Raw genomic sequence first — 19,671 nt, 5'->3', positions numbered from 1 at the left:
ATTTGCCCCATCCCCACATCTCTTCCAGCTTTCTCCCCCCCATTCTCCCATCAATCTGAAGAAGGTTCTCGACCTGAAACATCACTTATCTGTGTTCCCCAGAGATGCGGCCTGACCCCGTGAGTTCTCCACCACTTTGTGTTTTGCTGTAGTTCATCATAAGTTACAGTTTCCAATCACAAAAGCACTAAAGTGCACACATTGTTCTAAACCGCCCATTGTATCTATCTATCAATCAATCAATCAATCAATCAGATTTATTGATCACATACACAATAAAGTGCAGTGAAATAAACTTTGAGATGGTTGAACTAGAGATCCAAGTAATGTCCTTGGCCTTTCTTGCAGGCTTTTCATTTATATGTTTATTCCAACTCAATTCATATAATTACAGTCAGAGTTACTCAGTACAGCAACAGGCCCTTTGGCCCAAATAGTCCAAGATGTCAATCTGAGGTCGTCATTTAACCTGCATTTGGGCCACATCTCTTGCGACCTTTTCTATCCATGTACAAGTACAAATGTCTTTCAATTATGCCCACCTCTTCCACTTCCTGTGGCAGCTCATTCCAACATCACACTGTGTGTGAACAAATTGCCCCTCAGGTCCCTTTTAAATTTCTCCCCCCACCCCTCCCCTCTCACTTTAAACCTATGCCCTCTAGAAAAGTCAGAGTTCGTAAAAATCAGTGGAAAGTAGTGGGTTGGTTTAGATATTGTGAATATCCAGGCTACTGGATGGACATGAATTGCCCCTTGGTGACTGTTCTAACGACCTCCTCTCTTCACAGGGAAGCATCGGCAAACAGGGCCCGGCGGGGAAGTCAGTGAGTACAGAGGGTTCTCCTAGCTTGCTATCTCTTCTTTCATCAGAGCGCAAACCATGCATCTCTCAGAGGGGAGTGATGTGTGAGCACTCGCATTGAGATCTCTCCTGCACCATCACAGCAGTGAGACCTACACCCTGGGGAGTTGTCCCTCGGTCACTATGCACTACCCAGCAGCTCAAAGTGTGGGATTGCAAGTCTTCAGTCAGATTCATGAAAGTAATGAGGCTTAATAGACTCTGGGTGAAATGAATACCCGGTGCTCCCTTTCGTTGGCAGGAGGAGATTGTGGCCTCGCGCACTTAAACCCACAGCCGGCCACTGGCAATAACACCGATGATTGAACAGATAATCACATTTGGTGGCAGCATGAAGACATGTTAGACAGTGTAGAAGGTGGGGGTCACACAGGGGTCTGAATAGATGGTGTGAAGGGGGAAAATATGTAATGGAAGGTTGCTCGTATCCAGGGAGAAGGGAGCCAAAAAACAAAGAGCGTAAGGCTGCAGATGTACAGTCTAAGTAAAACCACAGACTTCGCACATCTCCCACTGTGAAGAGCATCTTCGACGCGGAGACTGGACAAGGATATATTGGCCTTGCAGGGACAGGAGATTGATATACGTTGGAGATGAGAAGGGTATATTGGCTTCAGCAAGACAGGAAGGAGATATTTGCCTGGGAGAGACAGGGGAAAGGTATAATTTCATGGAAGAGTTTTGGGAAGAATATTTGCCTTGGAACGACAGGAGAATGATATATTGGCCTTGGAGAGACAGGTTAAAGGTCTTCCTACACAGGTTAATGGTGTTGGCTTCAGCAAGGCAGGGGAAGAGGGTATTGGCCTGGGAGTGACAGGGGAAAGATATATTGGCTTCGGAGAGACTGGTGACTCATCAGACATTACAGACTTCTAATGGGCCTGTCCCACCTAGGCGATTTTTCAGCGGACTGCCGGCGACTGTCAATTTGCCGGCATTCACCTGAAAAACCTGGAACTGGAACGGCGACTGTCAGAGTGAAACACACACATACACACATACACACAAACACATTGCTTCCTTCACCAGCCCGTGTGAATTTTTTAGACAGCGCTCCCCCTGCTTGCCCTGTCTAAAAAATTCACACGGTGCAAAGCCAAGGTGATACAGACACACACCGCGATGAACAGGAAGCTTGACGCTGTAAAAAGATGGCTAAAGCACAGTGTACGGTAAGTCCTTCAAAAGAGAGGGGAGAAGGGGGAGAAGGAGTGGAGACAACTTTTAAGAAGCCAGAGATACACGGCTGTGAAGCTCGGTGGTCATTTAACATTACCAGTCGGTTTCCCTTGGTTCTGAAAACTACTGCTTACCTCTTTGTTCCCAATGAGCCAATGAAATTCACCGGTCAGCACCGGCTCCAACCTACAAGAACCTCCGAGAACCTTCGACCTCCTGGCAACCCATTAGGACCTCCTGCCGACCCACCTACGGCTTGAGAATTCTCGCTACTCCATGGCGGCTTCATTCTAGTCACCGCAAATTTTTCAACACGTTGAAATATTCACGGCGACAATAATGAGGCCGCGACTAGTTCCCAGAATGCGGGAACTCCTCACGACCATGAAGGCGACTCCCCGTCAACCACCCACAAACATGTGGCGACTGCATAATCTCATGCAGTTGCCTAAAAAGTCGCCCTAGTGGGACAGGCCCATAAAGGTTAACTTTCAGACAATCTTCCACCAAGTAGCATTCTATTCTCGGATGTTCTTAAGGTTAAAGTTGATTTGAGTTTCAAGATATGAAAGAGAACTGCTGAGGTGGATAATGAGAAACTGGTTCCACTGATTGGGGAGCATGAGGCGGTGGTGGGAAGATTAGAGCCAGATTTGGAAAGGTGATCAGACCTCTCTTCTACACATGGGGCAATGTCAGCTGTCCGTGCCACACCAGTACTGTTGGCTTCAGTTAACCAGGGGAGGAGAGGGTGTGAACAAGGGAGTAATGAGCCACATTGCTGCGAGATGGACATAGTGTTCCCCTGTGCTAGGTCCCTGCCCACCTGCGTTCAGGGAGTCTGATGGGGTCTTGTTCCTTCAGCCACGTTTACCGTGTTCTCTTGATGTTGACAGGGCAAGCGAGGAACTCAGGGCCTTCCAGGACACGAGGGCGGGAAGGGAAGCACGGTAAGTGGTGGCCGCTCGAGCCGTCCCCTGCTCCCACAGTTCACAGCTCCCACCGGTAACCGTTGGGGCTTGTATGGCCACTGAGGAAGCTCTCCTCCGCCATTCCACCAGAGTCACCTGCAGAGTCCCGGTGCCAGGCAGAAGAGGGCTCTGCCCGAGCTGGCTGCCTGCCCCTTTTCCGGGGTTACGTCCGTGCCCTGGTGCTTTTAGAAAGGGACTTTGCACTGTCCATGGGCTCCATGGGGAATTTCCAGGACCGTTGGACATCACGTGGGGTGCAGGGTATCCTCAATAAGGATGGGGAAATAGATAATATCTAAGAATATGTATTTATTTTGTATAACGGTGGTGGGTTTGTTTGTATTTTTGCGTGTAATTTTTGTAAATAGTTAATTAAAACATTTTTTTTTGGTTAAAAAAGTCATCTGCAGCCAACCCCTAGAGGTTGGTGACCCCTGTGGGACACCCGGTCGGAGAAATGATCCCTCCCCAGCCCCCCTCACATTCCACATGGTCAACAGATGTACAGTCCCTGCTCACGGGGGACAACAAAGAATGCAGGTGCTGGAATCCTGAGTAAATCACAAAGTTCTGGAGGAACTCAGCGGGTGAGGCAGCATCTGTGGAGGGTGTGGACAGGTGACATTTTGGGTCGGGACCCTGCTTCAGACTGGGATTGTCCTCTGAGTGACCAGCCCTCCCGGCCACAGTCTCCTGTGGTGTGAGAGAGTCAGTGGAGGGGAGGCGGTCCCTGGCCCATGTTTTATGTAAGTGAATGTTTAGCACTGCCGGGCTTCACTCAGCATCTTTGTCTGTTTTAAGGGGGAGCGTGGAGACCGAGGGATAGCAGGAGACCAGGGCGTGAAAGGAGAAAAGGTTGGTGTTCAGTTGTGTGGCACACTCTTTCTGATCCAAAGTGCTGGAGGAACTCAACGGGTCAGGCAGCATTTGTGCAGGGAATGGGTGGGCAACCTTTCGGGTCGGGACCCTTCTTCAGACTGAAGTAGGGAGGAAGATGGCTGGAAATGAGAGGTGGGGCAGGACAAAGCCTGGGCAGTGATGGGTGGATACAGGAGGAGGAGGGGGGGGGGGGGGAGGGTGGGGGTGATTGATAGGTGGGTGGTGTTAGTGACAAATGCTAGCGGTAAAAGGGAGGCAAAATGAGTGTTAGATAAGGAGAGAAGAGGAGTGAAAGTAGAGCCTGATGGAGGGATATGGGTGGAAACTATGCGGTGATCAGAGAGGAGGTGGGTGCGGGCCGGTGTGAGAGTTACGGGCTGAGGTGGTGACGGAGGGGGAAGGTGCCTCGGGCCTCGCAGCCCAAAGGGATGGCGCCTGGGGCTGGGACGGGAGGGCCGCGTCTTGGGCAGTCGCAAACATGGGCACGGTCAAATGGATGCCGGGGGAATTCAGCCTAAAGGTCAGGCAGATGGAGGGGAGATCGAGCTGACCATTCGCAGACACATAGAAACATAGAAAATAGGTGCAGGAGTAGGCCATTCGGCCCTTCGAGCCTGCACCGCCATTCAATATGATCATGGCTGATCATCCAACTCAGTATCCTGTACCTGCCTTCTCTCCATACCCCCTGATCCCTTTAGCCACAAGGGCCACATCTAACTCCCTCTTAAATATAGCCAATGAACTGGCCTCAACTACCTTCTGTGGCAGAGAATTCCAGAGATTCACCACCCTCTGTGTGAAAAAAGTTTTCCTCATCTCGGTCCTAAATGATTTCCCCCTTATCCTTAAACTGTGACCCCTCGTTCTGGACTTCCCCAACATCGGGAACAATCTTCCTGCATCTAGCCTGTCCAACCCCTTAAGAATTTTGTATGTTTCTATAAGATCCCCCCTCAATCTTCTAAATTCTAGCGAATACAAACCGAGCCTATCCAGTCTTTCCTCATATGAAAGTCCTGACATCACAGGAATCAGTCTGGTGAACCTTCTCTGTACTCCCTCTATGGCAAGAATGTCTTTCCTCAGATTAGGAGACCAAAACTGTACACAGTTTTACACAATACACAGCCTCCATGTGTTGATAGTGCCTGCCTGCATCCCAGTGGGTTGGTGTAGACGTGTAGACACACAGAGAGTCCCCGGGACCACGGTGGAGGGGCGGAAATAGAAATGTAGAAAATAGGTGAAGGTAGGCCATTCGGCCCTTCGAGCCAGCACCAACATTCAATATGAGCTTGGCTGATCATCTTAACTCAGTACCCCGTTCCTGCTTTCTCCCCAAATCCCCTGATTCCTTTGGCCCAAAGAGCTCTATCTAACTCGCTCTTGAAAACATCCAGTGAACCGGCCTCCACTGCCTTCTGCGGCAGTAAATTCCACAGTTTCACATTTCTCTGGGTTAAAAAGCTTTTCCTCATCTCAGTGTGGAGGCCAAATCATTGGGTATTTGTGAAATGGAGATTTGATAGATTATTGATTAGTAAGGGTGTCAAAGGTTACGGGGAAGTCAGCAGAATGGGGTTGAGAGGAGAAATAGATCAGCCTGGATCAAATGGTGGAGCAGATAGCCTAATTCAGCTCTGATGTCTTATGGCCTTATAAGATGCAGAGGGCAGAATATTGTTCTCAACATTGTATCAGTTCCATAGACAAAGTCCAATGTCTGCAAAAGGGCTGGAGGTGAATTGGACCAATACCCTAGCTTATGGCAGTACCGTTCAGAACCTGAAAACGGTGGGGAAGAAGCTGTTCCTGAGTCTGGTGGTGCATGCGTTCAAGCTTCTGTAGCTTCTGTCTGATGGGAGGGGAGATAAGAAGGAAGGACCGGGGTGGGACGTTGTTATGTTGGCTGCATGAACAAGGCAGGATGGAGTGTAGATGGTTGTGTTGGCTTTCATTCTGATGCCTCTTCTGTGTGCGTGTGGCAGGGTGAAGGGTGCGGAGCTTGCTTCACCTCCACGTCAGGCCAGCAGACCGCAGCTTCCCCAGAACAGGGAACGCCGGGAGCGGGGCCCACCGACCAGCAGCAAGGCCCCAGGGGGGAGGCCGGGAACCAGGTGAGTGAGTGTGGTCCAGGGCCAGTCACCGGTATGGAGAGATGGTGTGCGCAGGGTTGGCACGCTCGCAGTTGATTGGGTGAGAGCGGTACCTCTCACCTCCTCCTCCCAGGGCATCATCTCCACCTCAGTGCCTTGAAGCCTGGCCTGGGTCAGCCACACGTTGCCCCTTTTGTCTATCTGACCCGACTCGCCAGTGATGCATCAGAAGCCACGACTCCCTGGGGAACAGGCACTTGTCAGGGGCAGATGAACCCCTGCCCTTCCTTCCCCTTCCCCTCACCTCCCTCATCTTGGCACGTCAGTGAGGAGCCTGGCAGTGGGGGAACGAGACCTCAAGGGAGTGAACCATGGAGAGACCCCAGGGGTGTATGGGACTAGGGGAGAATATGTGTTCGGCACGGGCTAGAAGGGTCGAGATGGCCTGTTTCCATGCTGTAATTGTTATATGGTTATATGGGTGACGCCAGGAGAGAGGGCGGAGGAGGGGCAGGGTGGGAGTGCGGTATGGGGGGGGGGGGGGGGGGGGGGGGGGGGGGAGAGGAGAGGAGCTGGTGCTGTGAAGCTGTGGTAGGCTGGGGACTGCAGTGAATCATTGTTTAAGCTGTGGAGGTAACGAAGGCTTCCTTCGCCCAGGGTGAGCCAGGTCCCAAGGGTGACTCTGGAGATCCAGGTGCCGCCGGAACTCCAGGGACCCCAGGAAAGCCAGGATTACGAGGATTTCATGGTCTGAAGGGCGAAAAGGTGAGTGCACTATTCATTGCTGCCTCTCTCTAAGCAGGTCACTTGCTACCCGCCAGTGTTAAATTAACTTGCCCAACACATCTTCTTTCAACTTTCTCCCACTCACATTAAACCTATTTATATTTAAAATTTCTATCCTGGGGAAAAGGTTCTGACTATCTACCCTATCTCTGCTTCTCATAGTTACATATACTTAATCAGGTCTCCCCTCAACCTCTGATGCTTCAGAGAAAACATTTGCAACTTTGTCCAACCTCTCCTTATAGCTAATGCCCTTTAGTAAACATATTTTACACCCCTCCAAAGCCCCCACATCCCTCCTGTAATGGGCTGATCAGAACTGCCCACAATACTCCAAATGTGACTGAATCAAAGTTTTTAAAAAGCAGCAACTTAACTTCCTCACTCTTATACTCAATGGCTGAACCAATGAAGGCTAGTGTACCACATATACACTTTAACCACTCTATCTACGTGTGTGGCAACTTTCAGGGAGTTATGGACTTGCACCCTAAGATTCCTCTGTACATCAATGCTGTTGAGGGTCTTGCCATTAACTGTTTACTATCCTCGTGCATTCGACCTGCCAAAGTACATCACCACACACTTGCTTGGATTAAACTCCATCTGCCATTTCTCTGCCCATTTTTGTAGCTGATCTATATCCTGCTCTGATCCTACATACTTTGACAGCCTTTCTCAGTGTCCACAACTCCAGAAATGAGTGTCATCTCCAAGCTTACATCTACATTTATGTCCATGTCATTTATATATTTCACACAAAGAGCGGAGGTCTCAGAACAGATCCCTGTGGAACACCACTGGTCACAGACCTCCAGCCAGAAAAACACTCTTCCACCACAACCGATAGTCTTCCATTTGGAAGCCAGGTGTGAATCAAAATGATCATGTCGCTATGAATTCCATGTTTCTGAATCTTTTGGACCTTTGGGGATTTTATTTAATGCTGACTAAAATCCATGCAGAACACACCAACTGCCCGACACTCATAATTTCCTCAAAAAACTTGAGTAAGTTAGTAAGACACAACCTGCCGTGTACAAAGCCACGCCGACTGTCCCTAATTAACCTTATTAACCCATAACCAATTAAATCCAAAGAATCCTCTCTAATTGTTTCCCTACCACTGACGTGAGGCTCTCCGGCCTATAATTGCTTGGATTCTCTCCCCTTCTCAAATAAAAGAACAACATTGGCTGCTCTCCAGTCCTCCGGGACCTCATCTTCTGTCATGGCTCCTACGATTGTCTCTCTTGCCTCTCTCAATAACCTGGGATAGATGAGGGGCGGCAGCGGTAGAGTCCTGTGTTCGATCCTGACTACAGGTGCTGTCTGTACGGAGTTTGTACATTGTCCCCATGACCTGCATGGGTTTTATCCGGGATCTCCGGTTTCCTCCCACACTCTAAGACATCCAGGTTTGTACGCTAATTGGCTTGGTAAAATTGTAAATTGCCCCTGGTGTGTGTAGGGTAGTGCTAGTGTGCGGGAATCGCTGGTCGGCACGGACTCAGTGAGTCGAAGGACCAGTTTCCACGCTGTATCTAAGCTAAACTAAACTAAGATCCTTGAGCTGCAGGGTTGGCACAGTGCCCTGTTGGTGCGTGTCCATGGGTTAGGGATAGTAACGAGCTGTTGGAGTTGCCGGGCACATCCACTGCTCCCACTACTCCCCACTTGCTCCCCGTGGAGGGGCTCATTGATCATTCCCGTTGTGCCATTCTTGGTGCCCAACCTCTCTGCCCTTGGTTCAGGTCACAGTTCTGGGAGGCTTCCTCTCAGCTTGTTGGTCCTCGTGGTGATGACGAGTTTCTGTCCAGCCAGGGGTCTCCAGGACTGTCCGAGTTGTCTCCATCACCGGTGGCAGCTCCAGCTGCTTCATCTCCACATCTGGCCAGATGTCACGTCACTTCAGGCCACTGCTTCGTGCTCCAAATGTCCTTGGGAGCGCACCTCACTCAGGGAACGGTTCAAGGATCCGGCAGGCCGTTTACTGGTCCGTGGCGGGGAATCTCCCTGATTCAGCCTCTGTGTGCTGCTTGCCTTGTGCAGGGGGACCAGTGCGCGATCTGCCCCACCATTCCAGAGGGCTTCAAAGACGTGATCGGACTTCCTGGGAGACCCGGACCTCGAGGAGACGCTGGACCTCCTGGGACAGGGAAACCCGGGAAACATGTGAGTCCCTGCGTACAGACCTGTGAGTGGGTGAGCGAGTGAGTGTGAGTGGGTGTGTGTTTGTGTTGCAGAGAATAAAGATGGTGTGGTATGAACAGCCATGTAGCATATGTGTATATGTGTGTGCTTGTGCCCATATGCATACATGCGGTTTTTATGTGTGAATGCATTTTGTGTTTGAGTATGTGCATGAGTGTATATGAGTGTGTTTTGTGTATGTGTGCATTCCGTGTGTATTCTAAGTATATGTATGATAATGTGAGTGTATGTGTACATGTATGAATGCATTGCATGGATGTGTATTATGAGTGCATGAACGTGTGTGATTGTGTGAGAATGTGTGTGTGTGTGTGAGAGAAAGAGTGTGTGTGAGAAAGAGAGAGAGAGAGAGAGAGTGGAGTAAGTATGACAGTGTGAGTGAGTGAGAGAGATTGAGTGAGCGAGAGATTGTGTGAAGGAGAGTGAATGAGAGAGATTGTTTGAGTGAGAGGGAGAGAGTGAGTGAAGGAGAGTGAGTATGACAGTGAGTGAGTGTGTGAGTCAGTGAGAGAGAGTGAGTGAGAGAGCCACAATCTCACTCTGTGTCTCCGTGTCTCTCTAGGGTTTGCCTGGTCTGCCGGGCGTGGCGGGCAGTCAGGGTGATAAGGGGGAGAAGGTGAGTGTAAGCTCGTGGCGTGGAACGTGAGGGTGAGGGTGGCTGTGGGTCGGACCGAGGTGACGAGGGCGTTAATGCCGATCCTTTCTCCCACCAGGGGCAACGTGGACCTTCAGGACTCGGACAGCCGGGGAAATCGGTGAGTGAACCCTGACCCCCCATCAGCAGCAACCCTCGCTCTGGGGGCGAGGATAGGGGGGAATCTGACCGGAGGAGGTGGTGGGGGCTGGAGACCCTCCTCACAGGGGCAGCACGGCGGATGGTGGGGAGATTACTTTGGTCAACGCATACACTCTCCTCCTGGTCATACCCTTCAGACAGGAGACAGCTGGGGGGGGGGGGGGGGGGGGGGGGTTGTAGAGCCAACACATTGGAGAGAGAGAGACTGGGGGAGAGAGAGAGCGACTAGGGGAGGCGGGAGACTGTGGGAGAGTCGGATGTTAATCTAGGACTGAGCACTGAATGGAAGTTAGACTGTTGCCGGGGGAGTTGAGGGCAGGAAGAGTGGTCCCCACCCCCCTTCTCTCTTCCACCCCCAGTCTCTTCTCCCTCACCACCCACCCCCCACCTCCCACCCTCTCCCACTCCCTCCCCCCCCTACTCCCCCCCTTCTCTTTCCCCCTCTCTCTTTCCCCCTCTCTTTCTCCCCCCTCTCTCTCTCCCCTCTCTCCCCCCTCTCTCCCCCCCCCCCCCCCCCCCCCCCCCCCCCATCCCTGACTCCCCCCCCTGACCCTGACCCTGACCTGCTCCACTATACGGGTATGCCAGGGCAGTGTGGCGTTGCCGGGAGTGCGCAGTGCCGGTGACATGACTGAGGTGTGGCCATTGTGATTTCAGGGGAAGGACGGCACGGCGGGACGGCCGGGTGAAGTGGTGAGTAGACACGGGCAGTGGGATAACAACAACGGGTGTGTTTATTCTGCCCTTCTGAGGGGCAGCCCATCCCGGGCACCAGACCAGGGGAGATTATCACCGCACGCCGGGTACCGCGAGGTGCAGGCACCGTGAAATTATATATGAAGCAGTGTCATACGTGTGTGCTCACGTGAAGCACCGTCATGTGGCCCCAGACACGCATGTGCTCCCCTGAGGCAGGACACTGGTCCAGGACACACATTCGTGTTCACCATCACGTGGCTCTAGACATTTGTGTACTCCTGTGAGGCAGATCACGGGCCTGTGACACACATGTGTGCTATGTGAAGCTAGTCACCGAACTGGGATGCACGCATGTGCTCCCCTGAGGCAGGTCATGGTAACAAGACACACATGTGTGCTCCCGTGAGGTGGATCTCGGGCCCGTGACGCACACGTGTGGTCCGTGAGGCAGGTCACGGGCCCGGGATTCTGGTGTGCGTGCTCAGTGGCCTGTGTTCTCACACCGTCTCCCAGCAACGGCCCTGCCCAATAACCTCCACATGCAGTCACCCAGCACATGCACAGGCCACTCAGCCCAGCCTATCCATACTAGCCATCCACCACCCAACATCCCCGTCCCACGTACCAGCACTCGGTCTGTTGCTTTCAACGCCTTGGCAATTGGATTGGCACGGTGGCACAGCTGGTTGAGCCTCTGCCTCACAGCACCAGAGACCCCAGTTCGATCCTGACCTCAGGTGCAGTCTGTGTGGAGTTTGTATATTTCCCTGTGACCACATGGGTTTCCTCTGGGTGTTCTGGTTTCCTCCTACTTCCCAATGACGTGCGGGTTTGAAAGTTAATTGGCCTCTATAAATTGACCCTAGTGTGTAAGGAGTGGGTGAGAAAGTGGGTTAACATAGAATGAGTGTAAACAGATGATCGCTGATTGGAATGGATTCGGTGGGCTGAAGGGCCTGTTTCCATGTTTCATCTTTCAATCAATGAATTCCAGTGCTGATCTCGACACTCCTTGAATGCAGTGAGAGTGTCTTCCGCCACCTCCTTCTCAGGAAGTAGGTTCCAGATAGCAACAAAGACCTCTCTAACCACGGTTCCTCTGGTCTCTGTTACGGGCAAATGTTTCTCACTGTCCACCCCCCTGTCTCTCATATTCCTTCCCTCTATCTAGTCCCCACTCCGCATAAAACCATCGCAGGCCATCCGCCTCTCCTCATCCTCGTGAATCTTCCCTGCACCCACCCCGGGCTAATCATGCCCTTCCTGCAATGTGGTGACCAGAACTGCTCGCAATAGCCAGCTGTGGACTCACCAGGGTTTTATAAAAGTGTACCATGACTTTCATGTTCCAATTCTCCATGCCCCCACGAATGAAGGCCAACACACGTATGTCGTCTTCACCACCTTACCTACTCTGACTATCAGCTCAATGGATCCATCGCCTTTACGTCCCTCTGTTCCTCGGTACACGCAATGGCCCCACCGTTCACTGTGTATCCTATCATTATTAGTCCTCCTGAGATGCATCAGCATGCAGTTATCAAGTTTAAATATCATCTGCCAACACTCTGCCCAACTTATCTACTGATCAGTGTCATTCTGTAACCCAAGACTATCATTTTCACTATCAACATAGAACATAAACAGCCCAGAGCATGAGCAGGCACTTCTTTTCTTTTCCCTTAACAAGGAGCTTTTATTCAATTCGTAAAATACCGGAATGGTCAAAACTGCCATTGGCAGTTTGCACACAACAAACAGTCATCGTATTACAATGTTGTCATCCTTATCCACAATAGACTCTACCCTCTGCGGCGACCAGCATTGACGGAAGGCCATTAGAGTTCCTGTGGACACTGCGTGTTCCATCTCCAGGGACATGTGGATACCGGCACCGCGCTGGAAGAGGGGCAGGTAGTCGACTCGGGCAGAACCCTTGACTACCCGCTGCTTGAACCCATGAATGGCCATCTTGGCCAGGCCCAGGAGCAAACCGACAGGGATATCCCACCCAACCGACCGCTTCTTTGCCGTGACCAAATATCTGGACCCGGGGCTGAAGTGTGACCAGAACTTGCAGAGCAGCCGCTTCGGATACACATACAGGGGCTGCAACCTCTCACACTCCATGTACACATGGAATACGGTCGCTTCCACGCCGCAGAGTCTGTGAACTGGTCCTTCTTTGGGATGTGGGCGGAAACTGGAGCACCGGGAGGAAACCCACACGGTCACTGGGAGAATGTGCTAACTATACATAGTCATCATCAAACCCAGGTCTCTGGCGCTGTGAGGCAGTGGCCCTACCCGCTGTGCCACCGTGCTGCCCTGTAGCCTCTGGGGGTCACAGGAAAGGCCCCTGTGTTATGTCAGAGTGTGTGAGTTTGGGATATTTCAGCAGGGGTGGCCAATGGGTGCAGGGTGTGTGTGGACTCACCAGCTGCCGGGCCACTGTCCGGAACCTTCCGCTGCTGATCCTTGATCGCCAGACTCATCGCCACCTTGTGTTTCCCCACAGGGTGAAGCAGGAGTGCCGGGCACACCCGGGTCTGATGGGCCAAAAGGCAGCAAGGTAAGTGACTGCCCTACTCTGCAGGGCCATCATCCTACATGGGCGAGCCCAGCGAGGCACGGTTATGGGGGACCCTTAGGGTGGGGACACAGTCACTGGGGGACCTACAAGGCTGGGACACAGCCACAGGGGGACCCACACGGCTGGGACACGGCCACACGAAGACTTAGGGCGTGGACACATACACTGGGTGGGGGGGGGGGGGGGGGAACACTCACTGGGGGACCTACAGAGCTGAGATGGTCATGGGACAACACCCACGGCTGGGACACAGTCACCATGCGACCCTTAGGGTAGGGTGATGGGCACAGTAGGACCCCCTGGGTGGGGACACCTCCTGTCCCCTACCCCCCCATATGTCCCCCGTCTCCAACACCACCCATCGTGGGTTTACCGGCAGCTCGCCCTCTGATGAAGGGACGGGATCACTGTCCAAGGCAAACGTTTTGAACTTGCTGGAACTGTGTATTTGTGTTTCAGGGCCAAGCGGGAGAACACGGGATCCCAGGGCACCCTGGAGAGCCGGGTGTGGGAATACCTGGGGCACAGGTGAGTGTGGACAATGAAGATGGACGCAATAAGCTGCAGTAACTCAGCGGGACAGGCAGCGTCTCTAGATAGAAGGAATTGGTGATGTTCCTTCAGACCCCTCATTGTCTGCTCCGTATTGAACACAACTGGCGCCTGTCCCATGGCAGTCTGGCCATTGGTGCTGCACCCTATAGCCTGCACCAACAATGGGAGAAGTGGGCACCCAGCACCTATGCCCAGGCGCTAGCTCCCATATCCAGCACCCAGTAGCCAGCACAGATTGGTTCAGATCCATGAGCTGCATCCTGGCACTGGGTCAAATCTGTTTGGGTTTGATCGATTGAATGAGATACAGCACGGAAACAGGCCCTTCGGCCCAACAAGTCCATGCCGACCATCGATCACCCGCGCATCTAGTCCTAGTCCTATGTTCTCCTACTTTCTCATCCACCCCCTGCACACTAGAGGCAATTTACAGAGGCTAATTAACCTACAAACCTGCATATCTTTGGGAGGTGGGAGGCAACCGGAGGAAACCAGCGCGGTCACAGGGAATACATGCAAACTCTACGCAGACAGCACCCATGGTTAACCTGGGTCTCTGGCGCTGTGAGAAAGTGGCACTACCCGCTGTAGGGTGGTGGCTGCAACTGTGATGTTGAGGACAGGGGGTCCGTGAGATGGCGAGACAGGGAGTCACCCACATTCCTCACTCCACCCCCCTCACCGCAGCTCTGCACGCACACGCTTCAGTGCATCGACAGGCGGGTGGGATTGATCACCGCCTGTAACAAATCCATGCCGGCACTAACTGCTGCCTTTATTCACCAGGGAAAGGATGGAGAGCCTGGGGTTCCAGGGTTACCGGGGAAACGAGGCTTCCCAGTAAGTATTGGTTACACTCTAACCTCTCGCTCAGCCTTGTGCCGGTTACATGATGTGTGAGGCGTGCTGTGTTTAGTTTAATTCAGAGATACAGCACAGCAACAGGCCCTTCGGCCCACCAAGTCCACCAAGCCCACAAGTAGATGTATGCGCACCAGTCGCCATGTCGGCATGTTCAGCACCTATGTTATTCCCCTATACACGCGTAACACTATCAAATTTCTGGACCAATTAATTTAAAATCCACACAGCACAAATGAAGAGCTTATATTTTATACTGGAATAATTTGTTGACTGACTTTGCTACAGAGTAAAAATGCAATGAGGTTTAGTTTGGAGACACCATGGAAACAGGCCCTTTGGCCCACTGAGTCCACACCATCCATCAGATCACTTATTCACACTCATTTTATGTAACCCCACTTTCACATAAACTCCCGACACACTAGGGGCAATTTACAGGAGCCAATTCACCTACAAACCCTCACGTCTTTGTGATATAGTAGGAAGCTGGAGTACCCGCCTAAACCCACGCGATTTCAGGGAGAACCCGCAAACTCCACACAGACATCACCAGAGTTCACGATCAAACCCGGGTCTCTGGTGCTGTGAGGCAGCAGCTCAAAGGGGGTTGTATCGAGTTTTCCAGAACCGAGCGTTCCCTGGCTGACAGTTCCCTGGTGCTGCGGCATTCCCGGATCCGTGGGATCCCAGAGCGCTGCACCACTCTGGTCTGCGTCCTCGCCTTGCCTTGGGCAGCAAGAACCTAGTGAAGTGTCCGGCCACAAACCAAACACCACCACAGTCAACATAACCAGCAGGGACTCGGCCCATCAGCCCATCCAACCTGGACTAGCTCCCTGCAATTCCCCAGCCTGTCACTCCTCCCTCTCGCTCCCAGTGCAAATTCTTTCCTTTCAATTCATTTTTGAGTGCTGCGTGAATTTCCCTCACAGCTGCACGCCAGACACACCCCTTACCGCTCATCCCGCTGCCTCTGGGCCCCGGTACTGTTAACAGGAACAGCTCTTACATTTTATCTCTCAGAATGGAATGAGGTTGTTGGCCTCAGTTAAGTCTGTACCTTCCTTTGATAAGTTACCCACATGTAAACTAAGTCAAAGGTGAACCCCAAGCAGTCCTTAGTGGTGGAAGGTGTTAGCTTAGAATTAATAACGTCTATAATCCTTCCGCATAGGCACCGTATAGTAAGTATCTTTTAATGGATGCAATCCATAAAGTAGCCTATGGAATCAATTGTTTGGCAGTAACAAAGGTTTCCAATTTCGAATGAATTTGCTGCACAATGTATTCAGGTTTGTCAGACCTGAATGATTGGTAACCACATCTTTTTGTTTTTCGTAAAGATATTGACATGAATTCCAAAGAGTCGTGTTGGGATTTCCCCATGATTCCCTAGCATCTAGCCTCTCCAGTTCAGCATGCACTTCCAGTTTTTTCTTATCGTGAAGGCACGAACGTCCAGTTCGGTACATGCTGAACCGGGAAATTTTGTGCACAAATTCAATTGTATATCCCTGAACACTAGGTAGAAAATAAGGGTTAGTAGTTATTGCACTCCATGCCTCCCAAGAAAATGTAATCTACACACCAATTTGTGTTATTTACACCTCCTGTTTTTTGGAAGAGACCAGACCCCCCTACCTCCATGGTGACCAGTGGAAAGTTTGTTTTCTTCCTTGCAGTCGCCGTAGAGGTTGTGGCGTCGGTTTTTGGATTTGGGATTTTGGGGTTGCACGTCTTCCAGGAAGGCCGGTCTGGGCCAGGCCTAAAAGACCTCTGTCCTGTAGCCCGGCCTTTGAGCTTTCACCAGCTTCTGTGTGTCTTCCTGCTGGTGGGTGCATGGAGGTGCTGTTGTCGTGTGTAGGAGATCCTGCCTGTTGCTGCATTTATGATCCCCAGGGTATTGGCCTCCTTATTGAGCTCTTTTACCTGTTTTGACACGTTGCCCCAAAGTAGTAATATTGGTGGTTTAATCCCTCCAGGTCTGCACAGTTCTGCATATTTAGGGTTTAAAGCTGGGCGGATGGCGTTCTCCTGAGACTATTAATCTCCTACTCCGTATTGCAGAATAATGCCACAGCGTCTTAGCTGAACATCCTGCCTTATGACTCCCTTTCCAATGTGTTTTCGGATGTAACTGTTCACCGTGGGGTACCCATTTTCCAGTGCCAAATATTTGGCAGTAGTGTCTATTACAGCCATGTTCCTGTAGTTGTTTTTAGATGTACAAACTAGGACAAAGGAGATGTGTGGGACAATTTGATCTTTTACACTGAGGGTGGTTGGTGCCTGGAACGCGCTGCCAGGAGCGGTGGTGGAGGCAGATACAATAGTTATATTTGGATAACCATGTGGATATGGAGGAAATGGATGGATATGTTTACTTTGCCCCTCTCATCTTAATGCCCTCTAGTAATTCAGAATTCAATCCCAGGGAAAAGGTTCTGACTGTCGACCATATCTATGCTGCTCATAATTGTTTTTGCTTCAGTGGGCCCGGGCATGTGTAAAACGTGTTGAATATCCCATCACCAGAATAAAGGTCCAGGTCATGAATGTTTCCACTGACAGCGTTCTTCCTTTATATCTCTGTTTCAGGGTGCGACTGGACTTACAGGTGAAAAGGTAAGTGGTTTCTAAGTTTCTGTGTGGACGGTTAATTCCCAGCGTGTGAATTAACCCGGGCTTGGTTCACAAGAGAGGCAGCAGCTGGTGGAGAGGCAGCGGTGTCCAAACAGGTGGAACAGTGATCCCATCACTGCTGGGACTGACCGTGACTCACCCAGCCCCTTCCCGGACTGGCCTACTGCCCACAGACTGGCCCCTCCCTGCCCTGCCCTGCCCCATCCCTCACCACTGGGGCATGGGGCAGTGAGGGTGGGGGCAGAGTGACAGGGGGTCCAGGGGCAGGGAGCAAACCCCCCGATACCAGGGCACCCCAGGGTGATGGAGACATGGGTGGAGGTTGGCGCCCGGGCACAGTGCAACTGCTGAGATTCGGGGTGGTGGGAAACCCCAGGATTGTGGGGGAATGAGGGGGGAGGTTCAGCATACGGACACAGTGATGCATGGTGTCTGGTCCCGCACTGTACATGGACCAAGGACCCCCTCACCCCATCAGCCCAGCCCCCCCCCCTTGCCCAGGGTAGGGGACATCAGACATGTCCCAGGACCCAACCCTCATTCCTTCACCTCCGGCTCCCCTCCCTCGTGGTGGTGGGGATCAGACAGAGGATGACGTGATCTGAATGCCCAGGGGGTGGGGATTTGCAGAGGGGGGTCAGGGGGTGTGACACACGGGGATTGGGAACTGATGGACGGTGGGGCAGAATCGGCAATGTCCGACCTGCTGGGGTGGGGACACTGACACTGACGGGGAGGCGAGAGCAGCCATGTATTTTAGGCACACCGCAGATTGGCAGTGAGAGGGAGTGGGCAGGGCTGTGGAGATGGGCATTCACGGGAGTGGTGGGGGAGGGGGCTAGCAGTGGGGGGGGGGTGCCTGGGGGGAGGGGGGGTTTGATGTCGGTGAATCCCACATTGTGCTGAGACCCGTCCTTCCTGATGAACCTGACTGGGAGAGACCCATCACTGTGGGTCAACCCTGCAATGTGTGGGCACCCCTCTCTGTAATGCCCACTCCTGCTGCTGAGCTGGTCTCGGACGGTCCCTGACTATGCTCTTTCCCCCACAGGGCGCAGCGGCTGAACCCTGTGTGTGTGTTCCAACCCAACAAGGAGAATGGCGGCCGCCGGGTGATTCGGTATGTACCGCGCGGCACACACGGTGATCTCTGGCCCAGGATCTGCTGTGTAGGGGCGGAAGCTCTCCACCATCCATGTACACGGTCTGTCAGGAACGTCAGGAGTGTTTCATTACCATCTGTCCAGAAACTGACCAGGGAAAGTCTTACTGGCAGCGGCACAAGGGTGTAAATATAGAGCGCAGTGGACACCATAATATACAACAAAATTCAAAAAACAAATCAATGCCCCAAGTCCCGAGTGCAACCCAGTCAGTTCATAGTTCAGAGTTTAGTTAGAGGTTGTAGTATAGGGTGATTTCACGAAAGGTCACTGGAGCGTAGATCCTGACCCACGTGACCGCAAATTTTAACTGGAGGACACTCGTCACTTCCGGTACATGTTAGTGAATGGGAAAACACGCACTTTCACACCCGTTAAAAACATCGAAAACGGCCAGTTTTTGAGCTGCAATTTACTGTGCCAGTCGGGGTGACCGTGAGGCACAGCTACCTAAATTTACAGTCCAAAAGAAAGATAGAAACTAAGGTAAATTCAAGAGGGAGCTGAAGGTGCAAAAACAGCGGAAGTGCTTAGCGGACATTTGTCGTGGAGATTTAAAGATCCAAAATATCGGGAATTATCGCGTTTGCTCGCTGCATTTCATCAAAAGTAAGGCATTATTGACTTTTTTATCTTTATTCATTTGTTATATGAAAAGTTTTAAAAGTGAAAAATCCGTCAGTAAAATTGCAAAATCGCCCATGGTTCTCAGGTGGGTTTTAACATGCAAAATGAAATGCTTCTGAATAGTTTACGATTATTTAAATGGTAAATGGAGCTTCAGAAGCGTTTTCATTTTGCATGTTAAAACCCACCTGAGAACCATGGGCGATTTTGCAATCTTACTGACGGATTTTTCACTTTCAAAACTTTTCATATAACAAATGAATAAAGATAAAACACCAATAATGCCTTACTTTTGATGAAATGCAGCGAGCAAACGCGATAATTCCCGATATTTTGGATCTTTAAATCTCCACGAAAAATGTCCGCTAAGCACTTCCGCTGATTTTGCACCTTCAGCTCCCTCTTGAATTTACCTTAGTTTCTATCTTTCTTTTGGACTGTAAATTTAGGTAGCTGTGCCTCACGGTCACCCCGACTGGCACAGTAAATTGCATCTCAAAAACTGGCCGTTTTCAATGTTTTTAACGGGAGGAGCTCAACTGGTGAAGTCAATGGTGTCAACGTCGCCCACTGTCCCACACAGGTGCCCCTCTGGTGAGTGAGTTAGCCAATGGGCGTTCTGTTTATGATGGACACACTCTTGACAGAAATGGATGAGAGAATTAGTGAGGGTTGAGTTTCTCAGCCGTGAAGTGGAGGGGCTAGATCAGACCCGACCTAACACTGAGAACCTCT

At 51.5% G+C, this 19,671-nt stretch overlaps 1 protein-coding gene across 1 annotated transcript in view; it reads left to right on the top strand.

The window, feature by feature from the left end:
* The window catches only part of col16a1 (collagen, type XVI, alpha 1), a 131,650-nt gene that overhangs the window by 67,759 nt on the left and 44,220 nt on the right, over positions 1–19,671 (top strand). The window contains exons 22-35 of the mRNA XM_055656139.1: positions 792–827; positions 2,944–2,997; positions 3,820–3,873; positions 5,889–6,017; positions 6,654–6,761; positions 8,835–8,957; positions 9,559–9,612; positions 9,710–9,751; positions 10,450–10,485; positions 13,010–13,063; positions 13,544–13,612; positions 14,426–14,479; positions 17,102–17,128; positions 18,198–18,266. Of these exons, the coding sequence (XP_055512114.1) occupies positions 792–827; positions 2,944–2,997; positions 3,820–3,873; positions 5,889–6,017; positions 6,654–6,761; positions 8,835–8,957; positions 9,559–9,612; positions 9,710–9,751; positions 10,450–10,485; positions 13,010–13,063; positions 13,544–13,612; positions 14,426–14,479; positions 17,102–17,128; positions 18,198–18,266 (909 nt within the window). The remainder of the gene's footprint in view (positions 1–791; positions 828–2,943; positions 2,998–3,819; positions 3,874–5,888; positions 6,018–6,653; positions 6,762–8,834; positions 8,958–9,558; positions 9,613–9,709; positions 9,752–10,449; positions 10,486–13,009; positions 13,064–13,543; positions 13,613–14,425; positions 14,480–17,101; positions 17,129–18,197; positions 18,267–19,671) is intronic.

The sequence above is a fragment of the Leucoraja erinacea genome, chromosome 26 (assembly GCF_028641065.1).
Source record: "Leucoraja erinacea ecotype New England chromosome 26, Leri_hhj_1, whole genome shotgun sequence".
In the NCBI taxonomy this organism is placed as follows: domain Eukaryota; kingdom Metazoa; phylum Chordata; class Chondrichthyes; order Rajiformes; family Rajidae; genus Leucoraja; species Leucoraja erinaceus.
The sequence above is the reverse complement of the archived record's forward strand: the minus strand, read 5'-3'. Positions and strand labels throughout refer to the sequence as shown.